Source organism: Scylla paramamosain, chromosome 24 (assembly GCF_035594125.1).
Source record: "Scylla paramamosain isolate STU-SP2022 chromosome 24, ASM3559412v1, whole genome shotgun sequence".
NCBI classification, from domain to species: domain Eukaryota; kingdom Metazoa; phylum Arthropoda; class Malacostraca; order Decapoda; family Portunidae; genus Scylla; species Scylla paramamosain.
The window spans coordinates 4,840,780-4,862,500 of NC_087174.1; the positions used below are offsets into that span (position 1 = coordinate 4,840,780).

At 44.7% G+C, this 21,721-nt stretch overlaps 1 protein-coding gene across 1 annotated transcript in view; it reads right to left on the reverse strand.

Annotated features, from left to right (window-relative positions):
* The window catches only part of LOC135112510 (hemicentin-2-like), a 39,196-nt gene that overhangs the window by 10,479 nt on the left and 6,996 nt on the right, over positions 1-21,721 (reverse strand). The window contains exons 3-9 of the mRNA XM_064026925.1: positions 18,867-19,047; positions 14,449-14,617; positions 14,350-14,356; positions 2,861-3,007; positions 1,056-1,429; positions 651-791; positions 5-299 (exon numbers count right to left, since the gene is read on the reverse strand). Coding sequence (XP_063882995.1) covers positions 5-299; positions 651-791; positions 1,056-1,429; positions 2,861-3,007; positions 14,350-14,356; positions 14,449-14,617; positions 18,867-19,047 — 1,314 coding nt within the window. The remainder of the gene's footprint in view (positions 1-4; positions 300-650; positions 792-1,055; positions 1,430-2,860; positions 3,008-14,349; positions 14,357-14,448; positions 14,618-18,866; positions 19,048-21,721) is intronic.

Genomic DNA, 21,721 nt, shown 5'->3' on the forward strand with positions numbered 1-21,721 from the left:
TTACCTGTCATTTGTATCACCGCACTCTCCTTGCCGTGGTCGTTCTCTGCAATACACACGTACGACCCAAAGTCCTTCTCCGTGACTGGCTTGATGGACAGGATGTGGCGGTGGGCGACGTGGTTCTGGGTCATGTGGGCGTCATGGGCGGTGTGGGTGCGGGGCTGGTGCAGTTTGGTGTCCATGATGGAGTCCGGGAGGCTCTGTCCGTCACGGGTCCACACAACTTCAGGGGCGGGGCGGCCGTGAACGATGCATACCAGCTCCACGTTGTCCCCTTCGCCTGTCCGCACGATGGTCTGGAATGTTACGGGGCTGTTACTGTCTGGAATGTTACTGGTCTGTTACTGTCTGGATTGTTACGGGGGCTGTTAATCTCTGTCTGGAATGTTACGGAGTTCTTAATGTCTAGAATTTTACGGGGTTTTTAGTCTCCTTCTGTCTTTTCCATGTGTCTCCCTACTCGTCCTATTATACTGGTGATTGATTTAGTTATTTATTCTCTCTCTCTCTCTCTCTCTCTCTCTCTCTCTCTCTCTCTCTCTCTCTCTCTCTCTCTCTCTCTCTCTCTCTTAGCACTCCCACAGTCAGCCTCATAAAACAGGTGGTGCTGGAGAGGAGCTATCAGGGTGGAGGGGAGGGCATCCTACCTTCTCGGCCACCACCTCGGGCGGGTACTCCACGGTGATGGACATGGCGGCGGAGGCTGGCTCTCCGATGCCGTTGTCAGCAGTACATAGATAGGTGCCCTCTGCTCGGCGGTCCACATTCTCCAGCGTGAGTCTCGGGCCCTGCTTGAAGAGGCGTGCGTGAGGCGGCGGGTTAGGCGTACCGTGCACCAGTATCACCATGAATTATTGTCCTCATCTCAGTGACAAAAGAGCAAAAGTTATCTGGCTCCTCCGGTGTTTGTTTTAATTCATTGTTTTACGCACTCATTAATGACGCGTTCCCGAACAAACACGACGGAACGACCCAGGCTAATGAAGGCAGGTGGGGCGGAGGGGAGGGTGGGGAAGGGTAGCTGTGTCATGTGATGTCTGGTGGCGTCTTACCTGCGAGGTGTGGTAGCCTGAGGGGAGGCGGCCCTCCTGATGTGACCAGCGGATGTTAGGTTCTGGGTTGCCGTTCGCCTTGCACTCCAAGGTGACACTGTTGCCCTTGGCCACGTGCTGCTCGGGCGGCACCAAGGCACGCACGGTGGGCGCGAACTGCACGTCCAGGGTGTGGCGCAGCTGCACGGGCGGCTCCAGGTCGAACTGGCAGAGGAATGTGCCTGCGTCCCTGGGCCTTGTGTGGGAGATGGTGAGGCGAGAGCCCTTGATGTCAATGCGTGGGTCTGGCGTCACCTTATCAGAGCCCACGGACAGCAGCTTTTCGCTCCCCCCGCTCGCCGGCTGCTTCTTGATGATCAGCTTGTTCCTCCCGGCTGGTGAAGGGGAGAAGAAGGCGAATTAATACAAACCCACTTTAATGAGGGCAAAGTCTCCCCCATGACAGCGACAGTGTGCCCATGACAGCCTGCTTGCGCGTCACCTGTCCCTGTCCCCTGAGCGATGGCCGTGTGTGCAACTTTGATATTAGGCGTCAGAGAATCGTTTCTCCCATTGGTCATTTAAGACGAGGAAGGGAACAAAGGACCCCACTGAAAATGGTCCATGGAATTATTCTTATCCTTGGTGCGGTGGGAGAGAAGGGGAAAAAGGGGGAAGAGTTGTCGCTGCAGAAGGAAAAGAGGGAAAGGCGGAGGGGAATGAATCAGTGATGAGTCAGAGGCGCGAGATGAGTCAGAACCATGAGGCAATGGGGGGTGGGGGAAGAAATGGTGGATGGGAGGATGAGGAGGAAAAACCCAAGGATGAGAAGAGGGAGCTGGGAGATGAGGACAGAAAAGTCAGAGGAAATGAATGGATGATGTGACGGTAAATGGGAATGAAATGGAAAAAGGGAAAGCAGAGAGGCAGTAGTATATGTAGCAGCAGTGGTAGCAGCAGTGATAGTAGTAATAGCAGTAGTAGCAGTGGTGGTGGTGGTGGTGGTGGTAGGGGCACAAAGAAAACAGGAAAGCGAGGCAGGGGAGGGAAATTTACATGGATTTACATAGAATTCCAGACCCTACAGGCCATTGGGTTTACTAGATGGGATCTGGCCCTTAAAACAAGTCACGGCGGGTGCATCGGCGCTGCTTTTTGGGGCGCCGCGCCGTTAGAGTGGCGGGAGAGGCGGGATCTGGATGCGGTAATCGTATTGCATTCCACGGCTCAGACTGCCCGCTTGTTGCTCCCATCCGTTGCTCTACTGGCCGCGAGGAACGTGTTTTGTGCAACGGTGCTGTGCTTACCTGTGTGTGTGTGTGTGTGTGTGTGTGAAGGAAGAGGAGGAGAGGACAGTGGAATCCATTAAGGGAAATGAAGGAAAAGAAGAAAAAGGAAGTGAAGGAAGAGGAGAGATGGAGATAAAAGAGAAACGAGGGAAGAAACTGCAGTAAGAGGGACCCACGCGATATGCAAACACGCAAGTGAGAGAGAGAGAGAGAGAGAGAGAGAGAGAGAGAGAGAGAGAGAGAGAGAGAGAGAGAGAGAGAGGAGAAGAGAGAGAGAGAGAGAGAGAGAGAGAGAGAGAGAGAGAGAGAATGACTTACTGACTAAATGATTGACTAACTGAATGACCAAGTGACTTACTGATAATAACTCACTAATTGATTAAATAACTGAATGAGAGATTGACTGATGAACTGAGTGACTGCCTGAATGATCTACAAGGATTTTCCACGTCCCAGATGATTGCCTGACCAACTAACTGACCATATAACTTACTAACTTACTAACTACCTAACTAACTGAGTGACTGACTGACTTACTAGGATTCTCCACGTCGCAGGGAATGATGACTGACTGGCCCACCTCCACCGTGAAGGTCTGAGGTCGTGCCATGAACGTTGGGGGCTCCACTCCTGGTTCCTGGTAGTAGTAGTCATAGTCGTAGTTCAAGTAGGTCTTGGATAGGCCTGTGTGGGAACAAGAGAGACGGTTGTTAGTAGAGAGTAGTAGTACTGGTGTTGGTAGTAGTAGTAGTAGTGGTAATGGGAGTATTGGTATCAGTAGTGGTAGTAGTGGGAGGAGGATAAAGGGAGATGAAAAAAAGTCTTAATATTAATAAAAATGTAGAGGAGGAGGAGGAGGAGGAGGAGGAGGAGGAGGAGACATGAAAAGAGGGGGAGCTGGAAAAAAGTCATTATGCAGTAAATAGATGAAAGGAGGAGGCGAAATAGCTATAAGGAGGAGGAGGAGGAGGAGGAGGAGGAGGAGGAGGAGGAGGAGGAGGAGGAGGAGGAGGAGAGGAGGAGGAGGAGGAGGTGGAAAAGAAAGAAGAAAGTGGGGAAGGAATTCATTAAACCACACAACCACCATCCCTCCTACCTCTCCTCCCCTTTCAACCCCTCTACAACTCCCCCTCACATCCCCTACATTCCCTCCCCTCCCATCCTCCTCCCGACACCCCCCTTTGGCTGACCATGGCACCAACTTTCCCCTCAACTTTAATAACTCACTTAGCAACTTTATCAACCCATCAAACTCGGCCCGGGAGTGCACCCAAACTGCCTCTAATTTTCCCTGTTTACTTCGTTTCTTTGGGTCCTTTTTTTTAATGTGCTCTCATTTCCCTCCACCTCCTACGCCACACACTTACTCTCTCTCTCTTCAGCTCCTTCCAGTCCCTTCCCATCGCTCCCTTTCGTGTTTTTAAATTTCTTGTTTTTTTTGTTTTTGTTTTTACGTTCGTATTTTTTTTATTTTCTTCTAGGCGATGATGTTGAAATTTGATCTTCAGTGTGTATTTTGTGGTGTTTTTCAGTCCTTGTGTGTGTGTGTGTGTGTGTGTGTGTGTGTGTGTGTGTGTGTGTGTGTGTGTGTGTGTGTGTGTGTGTTTGAAAGTGATACGCAGTTTTCTCCTTGTTGCATGCGTGTTTCTTTCTTTCTTTTTTTTTTTATTATCAGAATGAGACTTATTTTCTCCTCTTTCTTTACCATTTCTCTTTTATCTTTCTTTCTTTCGTGATTTCTTGCTTCGTTACTCCCTCTTATCATTTGCAGTCTCCCTCTGTGATGATTGACTTGATTTGTTTCTTTTTCTTCCTTGTTCTTTCACATCAGCTCTTGGCTTTCTTATTTGCCACAAAACGAGACGGGGCACAGTGGAGGATCGTGGGGAGGAGAGAACCAAGACCTTTCACTCTCAGAACCCTATTGAATATCGCGTCGAGAATTTTCTTAGTGTATCTTTGGAAAGAAATTGTATGTTGGGTGTCGCTTTCCTTTCTGAATACTCATGTTTCCTTCAGTACCCTACCTCGGAATAAATACTAGAGAAAACCATGACCTCCTGTTCCCAGAACTCTATTGGATATCGTGTCTAGAATTACGTCAAGTGCACCCTTGAAAAGAAACTGGGTGTTAGGTGTTGCTTTCTTACTGAATACTCATTTTTCCCTCTCAGCATATATCCTTGCATTGCAGTGAATACTCGTACTCTTAGCAATATTCTCAGAACCTTAAGTCCTCTCGTACGTAAAGATTTGAGGCTCTTACTGCTATTGTTGATTTTGCTGATATCTTGATTTTTTTATTTTTTTTTCAGTGAAATGGTTTTACTAGAAAGAATGTGATTTTTTTTTTTTTCAAGAACGTAAGAATATAGGCAAGCTTCATTTGGCAAGTAGGTTTACACGTTAGCAGTCTCCTTATAAAACATACTAGTGCATAACTACTACTACTACTACTACTACTACAACTACGACATCAACAACAACAACGCCAAAAAACACAACGCCAATCTACCACCACCACCACCAGCACCACCACCACCACCACCACCACACTTGAATACCTACACTAGCCAAACCTTTAAAACTCCCTACACTACAAATCGACAGGCACTAGGGAAGTCACGGGAAGCGAGGGCGCGCATAAGCAGAGCAAGGAAGACCAAGTCACATGCACCTTTATGGCAGGATTACACTAAGGTTATTAGGAAGATGCATGCGACAGGTGAGGCGGCGCGCGGAGCATAATGTAGCGCATGAGGGCGTGAATTACTCAAGCCTCCATTACAATTAGGCTCACATATTACCATTAAGTCATGCACAATATATTACTTTAGTGCCACGTTACAATTAACATATTAGTGTTTGTGGGTGCTCTCTCTCTCTCTCTCTCTCTCTCTCTCTCTCTCTCCTCTCTCTCTCTCTCTCTCTCTCTCTCTCTCTGTGTGTGTGTGTATGTGTGTGTGTTATATTATTTTTTGGAGCTGAGCGTGTTTGTGGTCACAATATTGACACACACACACACACACACACACACACACACCACACACACCACACACACACACACACACACACACACACACACACACACACACACACACACACACACACACACAACACACACACACACACACACTAATATTTATGCTTTTGCTGATGTCAGATACTCACTACAATGACTTCATAAGCATCACTACCCTCGTCATCATTATCTGGTCACTGTTATCATATCATTATCGTCACCTTCCTCATCCTGTCACTATCAGAATTCATTGTATCGGTCATAATTATTTGTCACTACTACTACTACTACTACTACTACTACTACTACTACTACTACTACTACTAATACTACTACACTTACTACTACTAAAACGAATCACATCTCACCTGTAACTCTATATTTCAGCTGTATAGTCAAGGTCGGAAGTAATCTCATTATTTCATTCATTTCAATTTGATGCTTGTAGTTTTTCACTTTTCATATTATTTTGTTGCGTGTTGTTTTTATTCGTAGTAAGTAATCAATCAATAAATCACCCTCTTACTCATTTCACTCACTCACTCACTCACTCACTCACTCACTCACTCACTCGCTCAAACAAGCAAGTAAATAATTATGAAAGTGAGTAAGTAAGGTTTCATATTTCATTAACCTTATATCATCAAACACTATAATATTTACGTTTTTTCAGTTTCATTCACTCGACGCTTTGCTTTGAAATCCGTGACATAATTTTTGATCTCCCTTTTAGTCACCTTTACATCATCTGTTCTCTTATTCCCCTTGACTCTATCTCTTCTCCTCCTCTGCTCTTAGTCTATTCATGATTTCTTTCAAACTTAATTATTTTTTTTCTTTTTTTTTTTCACGATACGAGACGAAAAAAAGGAGAGAAAGGGGACGAAAATAAAGAATACAAGGTCAGACAGTCACTCCACTCAGCTGACATTTCCTGCTCTAATTCATTCATGTGTAGAGTACGAGGGAGGTTAACTTTGCATTAAACAGAGGTGCAAGCTTTTTTTTTTAATTTTATTTATTCAGCTACTTCTACTACTACTACTACTACTACTACTACGACTACTACTACTACTACTACTACTACTACTACTACTACTACTACTACTGCTACACACACACACACACACACACACACACTAGTCATCATGCTCCTAGACGGTAACACAACAAGTACTCGTACATTTTAGGCCAAGTACAAGAGACACTTTAGGCTTATACGTAAATGACATTACCACGCACTTATAGGCCAGGATGCTGCATTGTACCGAAGCCCCTCCTTCATAAATATTCCAGAGACGTGGGGGGGAGTAAAATTGGTTTCAAAAGGTGTGGTCTCACGAAGCTTCTCTCAGCACCGTCTGGCCTTCTTAGCAGCGTCTATAATGCACTCTTACTACATCAACGGAGATGTAAATTTAAATAAGTGTTTTTGTCACCTGATCCGTGTTTATAAGGTTGACTTGGTTGTACTTACGAGTACATAAGTTGCGATAGCGTATATGATAATTAGGTTTATAAAAAGTGATAGGAGGATAGTGGAATAGTAGACTAATGTGATTAAGTTATTAGTGCACAATCATTAGGGAGCTTTAATGAAATGGAGATTAGAAAAAAAAATATAGATGAAGATGGGAGGTGGAAATAGGTAGGCATGTTTTATACAGGAACTTCCACGTGAAGTTCTGGTGGCTTCTTGCGGCTTCTGTGTTTTCTAAATCTTTAATTCTTGTAAAGTACGGAGGATAGGTGAGTGTCAATCTCCAGATGTCCTCATGCCTTTTTGTCTCGGTGTCTTCGCTCCCTTGTCACTACATATATAATCACTTTAACTGTCACCTATCCTCTTCTTGTATCTAAACCTACGTAGTGACTTTCCATCTATGTATCTGTCAGTCTGTGTTCCCGACATGCAACTCACAAGCACATACTCGCTCACGCCAAGCTCCTTTACAGGTCTATTTGTTTCCTTCGATGCTGAGCGCTCGTTTTTATCTCAGATCCTTATTGTTTTTTTCATATTGTGGAAAAGACGATTATGTGTGTCTGTGGAAGTGTGTGGGTGAGGGGGTGGATAAGTGTGTGTGTGTGTGTGTGTGTGTGTGTGTGTGTGTGTGTGTGTGTGTGTGTGTGTGTGTGTGTGTGTGTGTGTGTGTGTGTGTGTGTGTGTTTGTGTGTGTGTGTGTGTATGTGTGTGTTTGTGTGTGTGTGAGAGAGAGAGAGAGAGAACCTCCTCTTTGTAAAAAGGATGTATCGGCTAAAAGAGCACGAAATACCAGGCATTTGATATTCCCATGTCGTAATTCGCTGCAGGTTTACATAAATGTTTTGCTGATGCTGGGGCGGGATGACCTTCAGGAGCCGGTGATTGAATCCTTCATGATCGAAGTCTGCGGTGCACGTTCCTAACAGCTTGTCTCTCTTTACCTTGAAGCGGATCAGGGGACTTAATATTACGGGAAAACATTCAAGACAGTAGTGAAAGAGAAGCGGGCCACATTAACACATTCCTTACCGAGACTAGACACTGCAAGCCTCCCCTTCCCCCGCGCCATTCTCATGACTCCAGGCCCGCACCACCAATCACCATCACCACCACTACCACTTGCCGCATCACCTTTCCATCCCAGAACTCCACCACCCCTAGAGTGCAAACTTGTTGATCTGAAGATTTTCCTTCCCAAAACTTTTATCGCCGTTCCCGTCGTGAACCCGCAGTTGATTCCCGCCGAGACGCTTTGCCGCGGACACCCCCTTCCCTCCTTCCCTTCCTCCCTCCCTTCCTCCCCCCGTCCCTGGCATTTCTAGCTGTCTGTGCGTTGTTCAGTGCGGCCTTGGATCATGTTCCCAAACGTTTCTTAGTTTCATCTTGTCTTATTATAGCAGCTCAAATGGAACTTAATGAGCTTTTCAAGGGTGTCTTCATGGTTCCTGGAAATAGTTTAACAAGGATTCTGTTCCGACAGTAGGAAAAAGATCCGTGGAAACGCGATTAATTACCTCTCTGGGCCTTTGAAATAGTTCCCTATGAGAGAACACAGCATTTCAGAATACGTCTCATCTATTTCTGTCTTGGTTTTTTCCCTTTCCTTTATCTTACAAGTGTTTGACTTTAACAAGACCGTGATCTCGGCTCCCTGCTGGCCGTGGCGGTGCAAGTGACCCAATGCACGGTGCTCTAGAGGCTAAAGGTGGTGTTAATTTTGGCCTCGTGGAGTCTTATTTGTAGGAGCGAACATGTCTTAGTTCCCGATCGACTGAAAGTATCAATGCATTACTTCATTTACTCTTTGATAATGACAGTACACCTGTCTTATTTGGAAGAAGTAAATTATCTTACAAAAAAAAAACAAAAAAACAAAGAATCCATAAGACGAAACGATTTGAAATACGCACCACCGAGGGCTGTGAGGCTCCTGGAGTAACGGCACCAACAGCAACAGTGTCCTTGCCAGCCTGTCACGCTGTCCACCTACCTCCCTGACCCCATAGGAACTAATGGCATACTCATATATATATATATATATATATATATATATATATATATATATATATATATATATATATATATATATATATATATATATATATATATATATATATATATATATATATATATAAAGGATAAAAAATAATAAACAAAAAAAAAAAAAAAAATAAGGCGAGAACAGAGCGAGGACGAAGAGGCTTAAACATTTTACTGTTATTAAAATACTGGGACGTGAAAATGAGCAGGTTCTCACCTTTATGAAGAGAGAGGAGAGAGAGAGAGAGAGAGAGAGAGAGAGAGAGAGAGAGAGAGAGAGAGAGAGAGAGAGAGAGAGAGAGAGAGAGAGAGAGAGAGAGAGAGAGAGAGAATAACCGAACATTGAAAAAATCCCACAAATCCATATATTTCAAAACTGATAATAATGATGATGAACTGATAACGACAATAATAATAGTAATAATCACGATAATCAACGAAACCAGGCTAACAAATCCACAGGCATAATAACACATTATATTAAGCCCTGGACACCTCATGCCGCGTCCATTGCTCTTTACCATCAGTTTGTCGGCAGCATTCCGCAGACAGTTCTTGTTGGGACGTACTAATTGCCTTGGGATAATTATGCACTGCGCTTTAGCCCTCGATTCTGAATGCAGCTATTATCATTATTACCCAAGGCTTATCTCCGTCACTAAGTTGGGCGGAGTTTATTGCCCCGACCATCCTGTCACCATCCGTAGCCAAAGCATTAACGCGGCGCTGAGTTAGGACTGGTGGTGACGTCCATCTGATTAGTATTTGGGTGGGTTGGCTGAGAGACAGAGAGAAGAGAGAGAGGGAAAATGTACGTAAATTCCTGCTCTTGTGTTATGTTTGTCTTCATGTGTCTGAGTGCATGTCTGTCCTTTTGTTTGTATTTCTATTTCTATCGAGGTATCTGTCTGTCTTCCTCTTGTGTGTGTGTGTGTGTGTGTGTGTGTGTGCACGTTTCTTTATCTATCATCATATCTCTTTGTCTTCCTATCTGTCTTGGCCACCTGTGTATGTCGCTTTTCTCTCTCTCTCTCTCTCTCTCTCTCTCTCTCTCTCTCTCTCTCTCTCTCTCTCTCCTCTCTCTCTCCTCTCTCTCTCTCTCTCTCTCTCTCTCTCTCTCTCTCTCTCTCTCTCTCTCTCTCGTATCAATATATTTATCGAGTTGATCTTTACTAGTGCATAATATCACTTCCGTATTGCGTCAAACTAACCCTCTAACGCACTTTGGTATCCCCTTTTTTCATCCTGGCATGCTAAGTTAACGTTTTCTCTCACTGTCCATCGCTGTCCGTCGCCTTGTCGCCGTGGTGGTGTCGTCGGCGGCGGTCGCAGGCTGCTCAGTGCTGGTGTGTCGTCGGCAGCAGTAAAACGTGGAAATTTATATCCTTCCGTACCACCAGACAACCCGCAGCCTCATAAATCGTGTTCACCAGCATCTAAAAGTCTGAATATAAGTCCTTTGAGGAATTTTTTATCGGTTTCACACCTTAAAATATGGACAGTCAACCAGGGAGGGAGGGAAGGAAGGAAGAAAGGACGGAAGGTCGATACTGCAGATGCCGCCAGTTTCATACAACGCGAGGCAGCTTGGAAATTAAGGCACGACGTATATTTTCCTGCCGAAGAGTTGTGCAATAGAGGCATTAATTTATTTTACGGTTTATTTCTGTGTGTCTGATGCATTTGTGGAGGACAGACGACTGATGGGTGTATCAGAAGACATAAAAAATGAGAGTAAAGTAGAAATAGGTGATCTCTTGTGATTCCTATAGGGAGCAACAGAAAGAAGAGAGGAAAAAAGAGGGAAAGAGTATGAAAAAAATAATAACTGTGTATTTTGAAGATGTAAAGGAAAAGAGAAGCAAATAATGGAAAACAAGATTAAAGAAACAATAACACGACACTGCATTACTTATAAAAGTAAGAGAAGAACAACAACATAAATATTAAAAAGAATAAAGACTAGAGAGAACGCTACGTTATTTTAACATCAGAAAGGTGGCAGGAAACACACACACACACACACACACACACACACACAAAACCATTCGTTACTACTACTATTACTTATATTACTACTAGTACTACTGCTACTACTACTATTACTACTACTACCACTACCACTACTACTACTACTACTACTACTACTACTACTGCTGCTGCTGCTGCTACTGCTGCTGTTGCTGCTGCTGCTGCTGCTGCTACTACTACTACTACCACTACCACTACAAACCCAACACATATTTTTCACCTGTGCAGAGTTTTTCCTGTGAAATTCAGGTCGCAAATATAATCGCAAAGTACGTACAACACTTTACTGCATCATGTACGAGTGTTATTGCCACCTTTGTGTGCTGTTGATCTGAACACACACACACACACACACACACACACACACACACACACACACACACACACACACACACACACACATACACACACACACACACATACACACACACTCTTACACACACACACTTACACTGACACACACACTTAAACACACACACTTACACACACCAATGACGGGAGCTTCTTGTATCGCGTCGCTGGTTTTCAATTAGATAACATTAATTTTATATTTTACGTGCATCATTTCTCACAAAGGAGGTCTTGTGTTGGTTTCCGGAAGGTAAAAAACGAACTTGTGTTGAAGTGTTGAGATATTATTATTTTTTTTTTGTTGGGGGAAGCATCGATCTTGTTAATTTTTCATTTGCAAACGTATTTGTTGGTAATGAATGACCGAGGTTATTCATTCAGGCTGTTTTCTCTGCAGTGTGTAAAGAGAGTTGAAACTGTTTGCGTGTTTGTTATGCTCTTTTTTTTTTTATTTGTATTTTATTCATCTCCAGGTACATTTTTTGCGAAGTGAATTGTGTGTAGTCTGAAAGCTCAGAATTCCACCTGGTGTCCTTTCTCTTGTACTAAATATTCAAGTAGATAAATGAGATAGAAAGGAAGAAATATTGTTATTATCACAGAATATTTTTTTTTATAGTCTTTCCTTTCTTTCCTTCCTTTTCTCTTTCTTTCTTTCTTTCTTTCTTTCTTTCTTTGTCAGGCAGTCAGACTATCTACCTATCTATCTATTTATCTATCTATCTTAAATATCTATCTATCTACCTAATACCTACCTACCTTATTTTTTGAGCTTATCATTTCCATCTATTCCCAATACTGGAGTTCGTGTAAATTTACCTCGTGTTCCTTGTGTGCCTTGAGTTCGCGTGTTACTCATCCAGTTAATCAATGCATCTGTCATTTACTCACCCCCTTTCCTCCCGAGTGATGAGTTTTTAGAGAGAGAGAGAGAGAGAGAGAGAGAGAGAGAGAGAGAGAGAGAGAGAGAGAGAGAGAGAGAGAGAGAGAGAGAGAGAGAGAGAGAGAGAGAGAGAGAGAGAGAGAGAGAGAGAGAGAGAGAGAGAGAGAGAGAGAGAGAGAGAGAGAGAGAGAGAGAGAGAGAGAGAGAGAGAGAGAGAGAGAGAGAGAGAGAGAGAGAGAGAGAGAGAGAGAGAGAGAGAGAGAGAGAGAGAGATGAGTAAATCAAAACCAGGAACAAGGAATACGAAAATAAAAAAAAAATGAAACTTCGGGCGGAAAGAGAAAAAAAGTGAAAAATGTGGAAACGAACAAATGAAAAAGAGAGAAAGAGGAAAGAAGCAGAAAAATAAAGAAAATAGAGAATCATAATTGAAACTAAACCATCTGAATGTGTTCAAATAAAAAAACAAATAAAAACCTGCAAGAAATGTCGGAAAGAGAGAGAGAGAGAGAGAGAGAGAGAGAGAGAGAGAGAGAGAGAGAGAGAGAGAGAGAGAGAGAGAGAGAGAGAGAGAGAGAGAGAGAGAGAGAGAGAGAGGAGCAACTTCACCTTTATCTTTCACTCAAGTTCCCATTCAATCAAGCTTTTCCCCTCTTTTCCTCTCCACTTTTCCCCTTCCCTCCTTCTCCCTTCTCCACACCACAGCACAACAACAATAACTAAACACATTCAACAACAACAACAACGACAACAACAACAACAACAACAACAACAACAACAACAACAACAACAACAACAACAGCAGCAGCAGCGAAAGCGAATTCCCTTGTCGACTACCTACGCATTTACTATATTGCTTCCTCCTCCTCCTCCTCTTCCTCCTCCTCCTCCTCCTCCTCTTCCTATTCTTTTTCCTCCTCGTCTATCAGTTTCTGTACCTCCTCCTTGCTCTCTGTTAGTCTTACTTTTGCTTTCGTCGTTCTTGTCGTCCTCCTTTTTTCCTCTTCTATTGCTTCTATTTCCTTTCCTCTTCTTCCTCTTCCTCCTCCTCATCCACTAGTTTCTTTTTTTTTTCCTTCTGTTTCTACTAGTTTTGCTTTCCTTGTACTTGTCGTCCTCCTTTTTTCTGTACCTCCAACTCCTCTTCCTCTTGCAATTTTTCCTCCTCCTTTTCCTCCTCTTCCTCCTTCTCGTCTTCTTTTTCCTTTTCCTCCTCCTCCTTCCTCTCTTTCCTGATGCGACATTCAGAAATCACGTCATTTTTATCAGTTTTTCACTCGTGCACGTAACCTCCACTCCAGCCTTCTTCACCCGTGGTCCCAGAGCTCCGGAATCAAGGGTTCGTGATTTGCTTAATGCCCGCCGCTCATCACGCACCTTTAAGGCCGCGTGCAACTCGAGAATGCAAGCTGAATTTTGGTTACAGTCAGCCAGGTGTCGCCAGCGCTCCTCCTCCCTTGTATCTCATCTTGCAGAGGATGGATTTGTCATTCCTCCGTCATTCCTGCACCACTTGCTGCATAAATGATCCACAGGCTGCGTCCTTCCTCCCCCACAGAGGCGCGTTTCTGTTTGAAGGCAAAGTAGGAAAGCAAGGCTGGCGATCGGGACTGTGGTGGATGCTGGGTATTTCGGTGTTAGAAGCGATGCATGTTTGTTGTTGCATATGCGAGTGTTATGCTTTCCGCCACTTTGTCCCCGCCTGAAGCCTTCGATTCCTGCGTGGGGTGGGTTTCTTTACTTGAAGGGTGAGGGACGAGCAGGTAACTCATGCATGGGTGATCTGATGGCGTGGTCATTGTTCCGCGACAAGGTGCACGGCTTAGAGCTCCGCATCACTGTGTAGATTCTGGAGAGTGTCACTGTGTGTGTTTGTTTCGTTGTGTGTGTGTGTGTGTGTGTGTGTGTGTGTGTGTGTGTGTGTGTGTGTGTGTGTGTGTGTGTGTGTGTGTGTGTAGATGTAGTCTTTTCTCTGGCATTATTTAATCCTTGCCGCACCTTACGTCGACACTCCGCTGCGGTTTGTTGTCGCGAGTGTCTGGTAATTATGTGAAGTGAGGCTGTCTTTCCTCTGCTATTATTCAGGTCTTTGTCTCCACCTTGGCTTGCCTCCTGACGTCGATGCTGCTGTGGGTTCGTTCAGGTGAATTTCTTAGGGGATGATGCTGTCGTTTCTTTTGTATGATTTAAACATTTGCTTCACCTTTGCTTACCACGAGCCTGGAGACGCAGTGCAAGGAATGATTACTGTCTCTGATGGCTGTGTGTGATGCGATTCTGCGGTAACATTTGAACATTTGCCTTTCCCTTGCCTCCCAGGAGCGAGGCCTCGACACACCACCGCTGGGGTTGTTGTGCTGAGTCTCTTTCCTGCTTTTCTTTCTGGCGGCGTGAAGCCCCACTGGCCGCGCCCCGTGTCCGTGTCTTGCTGTGCTGGTGGAGGAGTTTATGTGTCCTGCTTTATTTTTTTGGCTATAATTCCTGCAGGAGGTGAGGAAACATTTCAGGGATTCGCGCGCCCTCTCAGCACCCCTCCAGGCTCGTCCCCAGCCAGTGCACTCTCCTTCTCCGCATTCCCTGGTGTAATTAACGAAATAGGATTAATGTCCTTTAATGCTTCTCTCAGACTCTCGCCGCCGTGTGCTTATGGTTACACTTGCTTGCCGTGCGATGAGTCACATTTCCCGGCGGCTTGGTACTTTGAAGTCTGAGGTGAATGCACGTAATGCTGACCAACTGATGCGCCTTATGACTCTCTCTGCTAGACAAAACTTGCTGTGTCGATTGCAGTCCTTTTTCCCTCTTCCTCCCTGGTTTTTGCTTTTCCTCTCCAATGAACAGCCACGTTTTTGTTGCGAAAGCATAAAAAAAACATAAAAAAAAGAAAAATCTCTCTGTGCCTCGCTTAATTTTGTTTCCTCCGACGTTTTTTTTTTTTTTTATCCTCCCCGCTCTTTATTCTTATTTTTTGAAGTGAAAGCTATGAACCATCGACTACTGTTGTGTAATAGATATGGAGTGAAAACTTCTGAATGCATGCCTGCCTCTGTCTCTTTTGTCTGTCTGCCTGTCTGCTTCCCCGTCCCTGCCTGTCTATCTAGCCATTCATCTGCCTACCTGCCTGCCGTTGCAACATTTCAGCAGTTTCCAATCTATTGTGCTGAAATCTTGCAACATGTGTGACTGCGTGTTTGTGTGTTTGTGTGTCAGGGTCATTCGCCGCATCAGAAAATGCTCCAAACATTTCCACACGCCTGTTCTCCTCCTATCAATAATCCATTACTGCCTGTTTACCTTGAACGCTTCACTTACCTGGCCCTTCCCAACCCTTCCCTTCTACCCTTCCCTCCTCGACCCTCGTAGATAAATATCGCTAAGTAATTTCCTGAAGCTACTTAACACAGGGAGCATGGGTTATATCTCTAAGTGTGTTCTCCTTTCCTCCTCTCCCCTGCTGGATTGCGTGTATTCTTATATATTGGCAGTAATGGTGATAGTGATGGTAATAATGGTAATGTAACTAGAAGGTGTTCAGGGTGAATATTCTCACTATAATGGTACTTGTGGTAAACTTTCTCGGGACACGTAAATGAAATGCGGCAAAGCTTCACCGTAGAGTTGCACCGCCAGGAAATGTGAGGGAGACTGAAATAAATCCTGGTTCCGCATATCGTACGTATTCGAATCCGCTTCCAAATCTAATCAATTCTTCCTCGTCCCAAGGCTCACCTTTCCCACGAAATTTAATTGGATTTCGTTCATGACAAAAATAACAACGACGACGACAGCTCCAACAATAACAACGGCGACAACTGAAAACAATAAAATGAATAACGAAATCAGCAGCTACTATTACTGCAGCTATTGCTACTGCTACCACCACCACCACCACTACCACTACTACTGCTGCTACTACTATTACTACTACTGCTACTACTACTACTACTACTACTACTACTACTACTACTACTACTACTATTACTACTACTATTACTACTACTATTACCACCACCACTAAATGTAACTCGCACGTAAAACCATTACAACAACAACAACAACAACAACAACAACAACAACAACAACAACTACTACTACTACCACTACTACCACTACCACTACCACTACTACTATTGCTATTACTACTACTACCACCACCTTTACTACCACGCCACCAGCACCACCGTCACAGTGCATGCATTCCTTCCTCTCATTTTCATAATTTTTCCACTCTCCCCCGCCCGCGCCGCCCACGTGCAATCCGAAAGTGAAAATAACATGACGCAGTTACGTGCTTTCAGTTATGTTGTGCAATTTTGATAAATGGTACTTTTTTTTTTTTTTGTTTCATCCGGCAGTTTTGATAATACTTAAAATTTTATTATGTAACCCTGACTGTGACTGATTTTTCGCCATGCAATTTAGAGACATTCGAATTTATCTTTGTCATGCAGCTTTGACATATGTGAATTGCTGTGTAGTTAAGACAAGTTTGATGTATCATGAAGGTTTGCACTATGTGGGCAATTCCATCATGCAAGTTTGATACATCGGCAGTGGTGGTGGTGGGCCGTGCCAGTGTATTGATAGTAGCGATGTCAGTGTGTATGTACACTTGCAAGGCCTCAGGTGAAGTATAAGGAGCAGTCGTCTTTACCTGTGCCTGTCCGCCTGCCTGTCTGTTTTGGGACATGTGAGGTGAATATTCTTGGCCGTGTGTGTCTCTATCTAATTTTGTGATGCTGATGGGAGGACTCTGTGAAGCTTTGACCTTTTTTTATTATCAGTCTCACGCACTCTCTCTCTCTCTCTCTCTCTCTCTCTCTCTCTCTCTCTCTCTCTCTCTCTCTCTCTCTCTCTCTCTCTCTCTCTCTCTCTCTCTCTCTCTCTCTCTCTCTCTCTCTCTCTCTCTCTCTCTCTCTCTCTCTCTCATACGAAAGGTCACACAGCCCACACACAGAACCTTGCCACGTCAGATTAACAACACCCCATTTCTCAGAAGCAGAAACCTTTACTAACAACCCACCCGCCCATTTTCCTTCTACTCATCTCTGCATTCTCGCCCCTTCCTCAGCCTCTCCTGCAGCCCCTCACAACTCGCGGTTACTGCTCGGGAGGAAGATACAATTATATCGGATTACTATATTTTTTCTCCTTGCACTCCGTCTGCCGAGATATATCTCTCCAAGGAGCGCCGCGGAGTCTCGGAGGAACCAGATGGAACATGCGTCCTTATTAAGTGATGCAGTGAAAGTTCCGCTCCTCACGCCGCAGTCATTTCCTTGTCTCCCTCTGTCTCGCTCTGTCTCACGCCGTCCTTTCCTTCACGGCCAACAGCCCCTCTTGTTTTGTAGGGATTTTAGCCTTTCGTACCGCGGAGGCTTCAGCGAATGACGTGCAACAGCAGACCTTTATTAACTTGAACCAGGCAGGGGTAGTGCGTGGAGATATTATATTTGTCTTCGTGTGCGTCTCTGTGTCTCCCTTTCCTGCCTCCAGCGGGTTCTGCAGGGTACAGGGGTGGTTAGGATTCTTCTCTGTCTCTCTGTCTCTCTCTTCTCTCCTCCTGCCTCGTCCGTGACTTCTGTGTTGTATTATCTCCTTCAGGCTCTGCATATGCCGGTGGGAACTCTTGAAAGCCATTCCCTGTTGACTCGGTCTCTTTACTCTCGCCCGCTCATAACCTCCGCACATCGTCTTCTGCTCTTCATTTCATTCCTCGCTTCCATTTTCTGTTGCTTGTTTATGGTGCTTTGTTGAGAGTGTGCGGCGAGAGAGGCTTTCCCCACGATTATCATTTGGTGTGTGTATGTGTGTGTGTGTGTGTGTGTGTGTGTGTGTGTGTGTGTGTGTGTGTGTGTGTGTGTGTGTGTGTGTGTGTGTGTGTGTGTGTGTGTGTGTGTGTGTGTGTGTGTGTGTGCGCGTGTGTGTGTGTGTGCTTGTGTGTCATGAGTGCCGACAGTGTTTAATTCTCTTAATAATGCTCGTGCGCTTTCAGGTTTGGAATTTTTGCCTCACGTGGGAAGACAGGTTTGTTTGGCGGCAGCATTAGGGCGGCAACACTTCCGGCTGGGCGGTATTTTTCTCGCCAACAGCACCTTGGCAGTGATGGACGCAAGTGTTTACCTTCCCTTCTACTGCGAGGCGCTACCAGTACCTCACAAGACGGCCGGAGGAACCTTTCACGCCACCTCGTAGCACTGCAAGGGTAAAGAAATAATTTTTCTCTTTGCATTCATGTCAGAATCTTTGAAATGCGTCTTAAGGAGGTAAGGAGGTAGTGCAGCTCTGCAATGAACACCGGGGTGCATCCCTGACTGATCGATGCTGGTGAGACAATAACGTGATTGACGCGAATGGACGCAGGTGAGACGGGTCATGCGAGGAGACTGACGGACATTAATCTGGACTGCTTGCTTCCTCCCAGCGTGAGCTTCGGCCACGGTGGGTCGGCAACACCACGCCACTCGACTCTGTTATCTTTAGCAGGCAGGAAACCGGCGAGGAATTCAGTAATGCCAAGGAGCATCATGAGGCTTAAGGAGTGTTTTTCTTTTCTAAGCAAAGGTAATTAAGTCTCGGTGCCTCAGCAGCCGCCCTCACCAGAGCTTCCTTGCCGCCTCGCACTGCCGCTCAGCAGTGTTCAAGGCGGTTCATGTCGGTCGTGACGCTCCTGACGTTTGCCACACACTGTCTCCTTCAGTATCAGCGGCGTCTCGGTGTTGCATTTTACCAGAGGTCGCAGCCCTGTGTTCCTTTCGTGCCACACGTAAGGGCAAGCGTGGGTCGTGAGTCCTTGAGTCCAGCCTCTCTTGGCCTCGTCTCAGCTTTGCCAGGCTCGTGTTCAACTCTTGGACCAGAACTAAGCATTATTTTTTCGTGAAACTGGAAATTCTGAAGAATATCGAACCTTCCTGTACAAAAGGAAGAACATTAGTATTCAACTGTGCGTTATCTCATCCTTACCCTTTCCTTCATTGCCAAGAACTACGCATTACTATTTCGTGAAGATGGAACTCATCAGGAATACAAAGCTGTCATGTATAAAAGGAAGAACATTAATATTCAGGGTTGCGTCATCTGCTTTACCCTTTCCTTCATTAAAACACTTTCTCCAACCCCTCCATTTACGCTCCTCAATCCCCAAAAAACTCCACATAAGACAGCCACACTGCTTCTTGTATCAGCGCTCTGTTGTTATCATACTCTCAATCAGTCTTTGCTTCGCTCGACACTCATGAACGATGCAATGATGTTACCAGAAAAAGCATTGAAACCCGCACTCCGCCGCCTTCATTCCAAACACTCCGCCTTCATCGTCAGGGATAAGCGGTGAGACGAGACACACACTGACACTGACGCGGCGCCAACACCAACACTCAGTATCGTTTGCACCAGCAGCGCTCCGCCTGATGTGTTGCAATAATGTGTAAGAGACAGATGCGCGAGTCTTTTCTGCTGCAGCCTTGTGTATAATTGAGTCAAACCAAAGCACCTGGAGCTGACTGCATTATGAAGCAGGTGGTGCCGCATGTAGGTGATAAATGGGGAAGCAGGTGAGAGAGAGAGAGAGAGAGAGAGAGAGAGAGAGAGAGAGAGAGAGAGAGAGAGAGAGAGAGAGAGAGAGAGAGAGAGAGAGAGAGAGAGAGAGAGAGAGAGAGAGAGAGAGAGAGAGAGAGAGAGAGAGAGAGAGAGAGAGAGAGAGAGAGAGAGAGAGAGAGAGAGAGAGAGAGAAACACCACTTCATATTTCAATTCATACTTTTATTAACAAGAACACATAACGGAAAACAGAGAGAGAGAGAGAGAGAGAACTTTGAACGGAATCTAACACGAGGGAAACTAAACTATATTCTTCCATCTTTTCCTTGAGTAACACTAGAAGCTGATATCGCACAGGGCACTTCAACATGACGTTCTTGTAGTAACCTGACGAGGGCTGAACTCTTGTATCACTCCCTTCCCCCCACCTAAATGCCCCGCCCCTACCACCTGTACTCCCTCCTGCAGGTGTTCGCTCAGGAGACACAGGTGTTGGTCGTAAGGTGATTGTGTCGGATTTACATCAGGATTAGCAATGAATTTTAACTGCGAATAACTTAAGATTTACGCAGCAATTAATACTGAGCTTTTAAGATGACCCATTGGGGATTAGAAGGGAAGTAAATCTTAGTTTATTTTGGAACAAGGAATGGAGAGAAAGGAGGAAGAGGAGGAAGAAGAAGTAGAAGAGGAGGAGGAGGAGTGAAGGTAGGATGATGCAGTAAGAAAAAAAAAATAACACGATTACGAAGAGGAAGAGAATAAAACACTTTGTAAAATAAAAAAAAAAAAGAGGAGGAAGAGCGGAAGGAGGAGGAAGAGGAGGAGGAGGAGGAGGAGGAGAAGAAAGAAGAAAAAGAAAAAAATAGGTATATAAATAAAGCCGGAAAAAAGAGAATACGATCAAGAAGAGAAAGAATAGAAAAAAAAAACTCTTGTGGACTTTAGGAGGGTGAAGAGGAGGAGGAGGAGGAGGAGGAGGAGGAGGAGGAGGAGGAGGAGGAGGAGGAAGAGACGATAAAAAAGAATAGGAAGTAGTAGTGACGAAAATATTCAGCAAAAAGTGAAATAGGAAACAGGAAAACACTTCCTAACAACTTCGAAGGAGAAGGGAGAGAGAAAGAGGAATAGGAGAAATAACCAGTAAAGCAAGGAAGGACAAGATAGAAGAGGACAATTTACTCTCAAGTCTCTGACCAGATAACTGATTTGGCTGCTCAGTAAACTGTCAGTCAGTGGCTACGCATGTTTGGAATTAATCACGGTTTGTTAAGAGTGGGTTATGAATTATCAGGGAATTACAAGCGGGAAATCAGTATACACACCACAGACAAGGACGAGTAAGAAGGAATAGTTAGTTAGGAAATATAATAAAACACTTCTCTAGATTTTAAAAAAAGGAGAGAAGCCAAAGAAATATAAAGTACAAGAGAGAGAGAGAGAGAGAGAGAGAGAGAGAGAGAGAGAGAGAGAGAGAGAGAGAGAGAGAGAGAGAGAGAGAGAAGGAAAGACTGTTTACAGAAGACAGTTAACTAAGAGAACGATTAAGCTGCCTTGTAAACCATCAGTCAGTCTTGGTATATTAATAATGGCCAAGGAATCATGCGAAAATCACGAACATATACACATCGGAGGGAAATGTGTACGAGCAGGAATTATTGGGTGGTAAATGCAATACGCTGTTCCAATGAAAGAGTCCGCGGCGGATAACGTTAAGTGATAGGTATGGAACAGTAAGTAATGGCTTATTGTCAATAGTAAATGGTGCACAAGAGGATAAATAGGTTATTGTTATGTATGTAATTTGCGTGATGGAATCTGAATGGGTTATTTGGCGGTAATGACGAGCTTTTAAGTAATTACTGCTATGGTAGACTTTGAACTTCGCTCGTTGCGTGAAACATAGCGAGCGAGAGGGAAGGGGATGATGAACTGAAGACCACAGCGAACATGTCTCCATAAATGTGATGATTTGAAGCTTTCCACGAGTATTAACGTTCCAATCGGCGAACAAATAATGATAATGAATATAATGATGTGTTTTGCA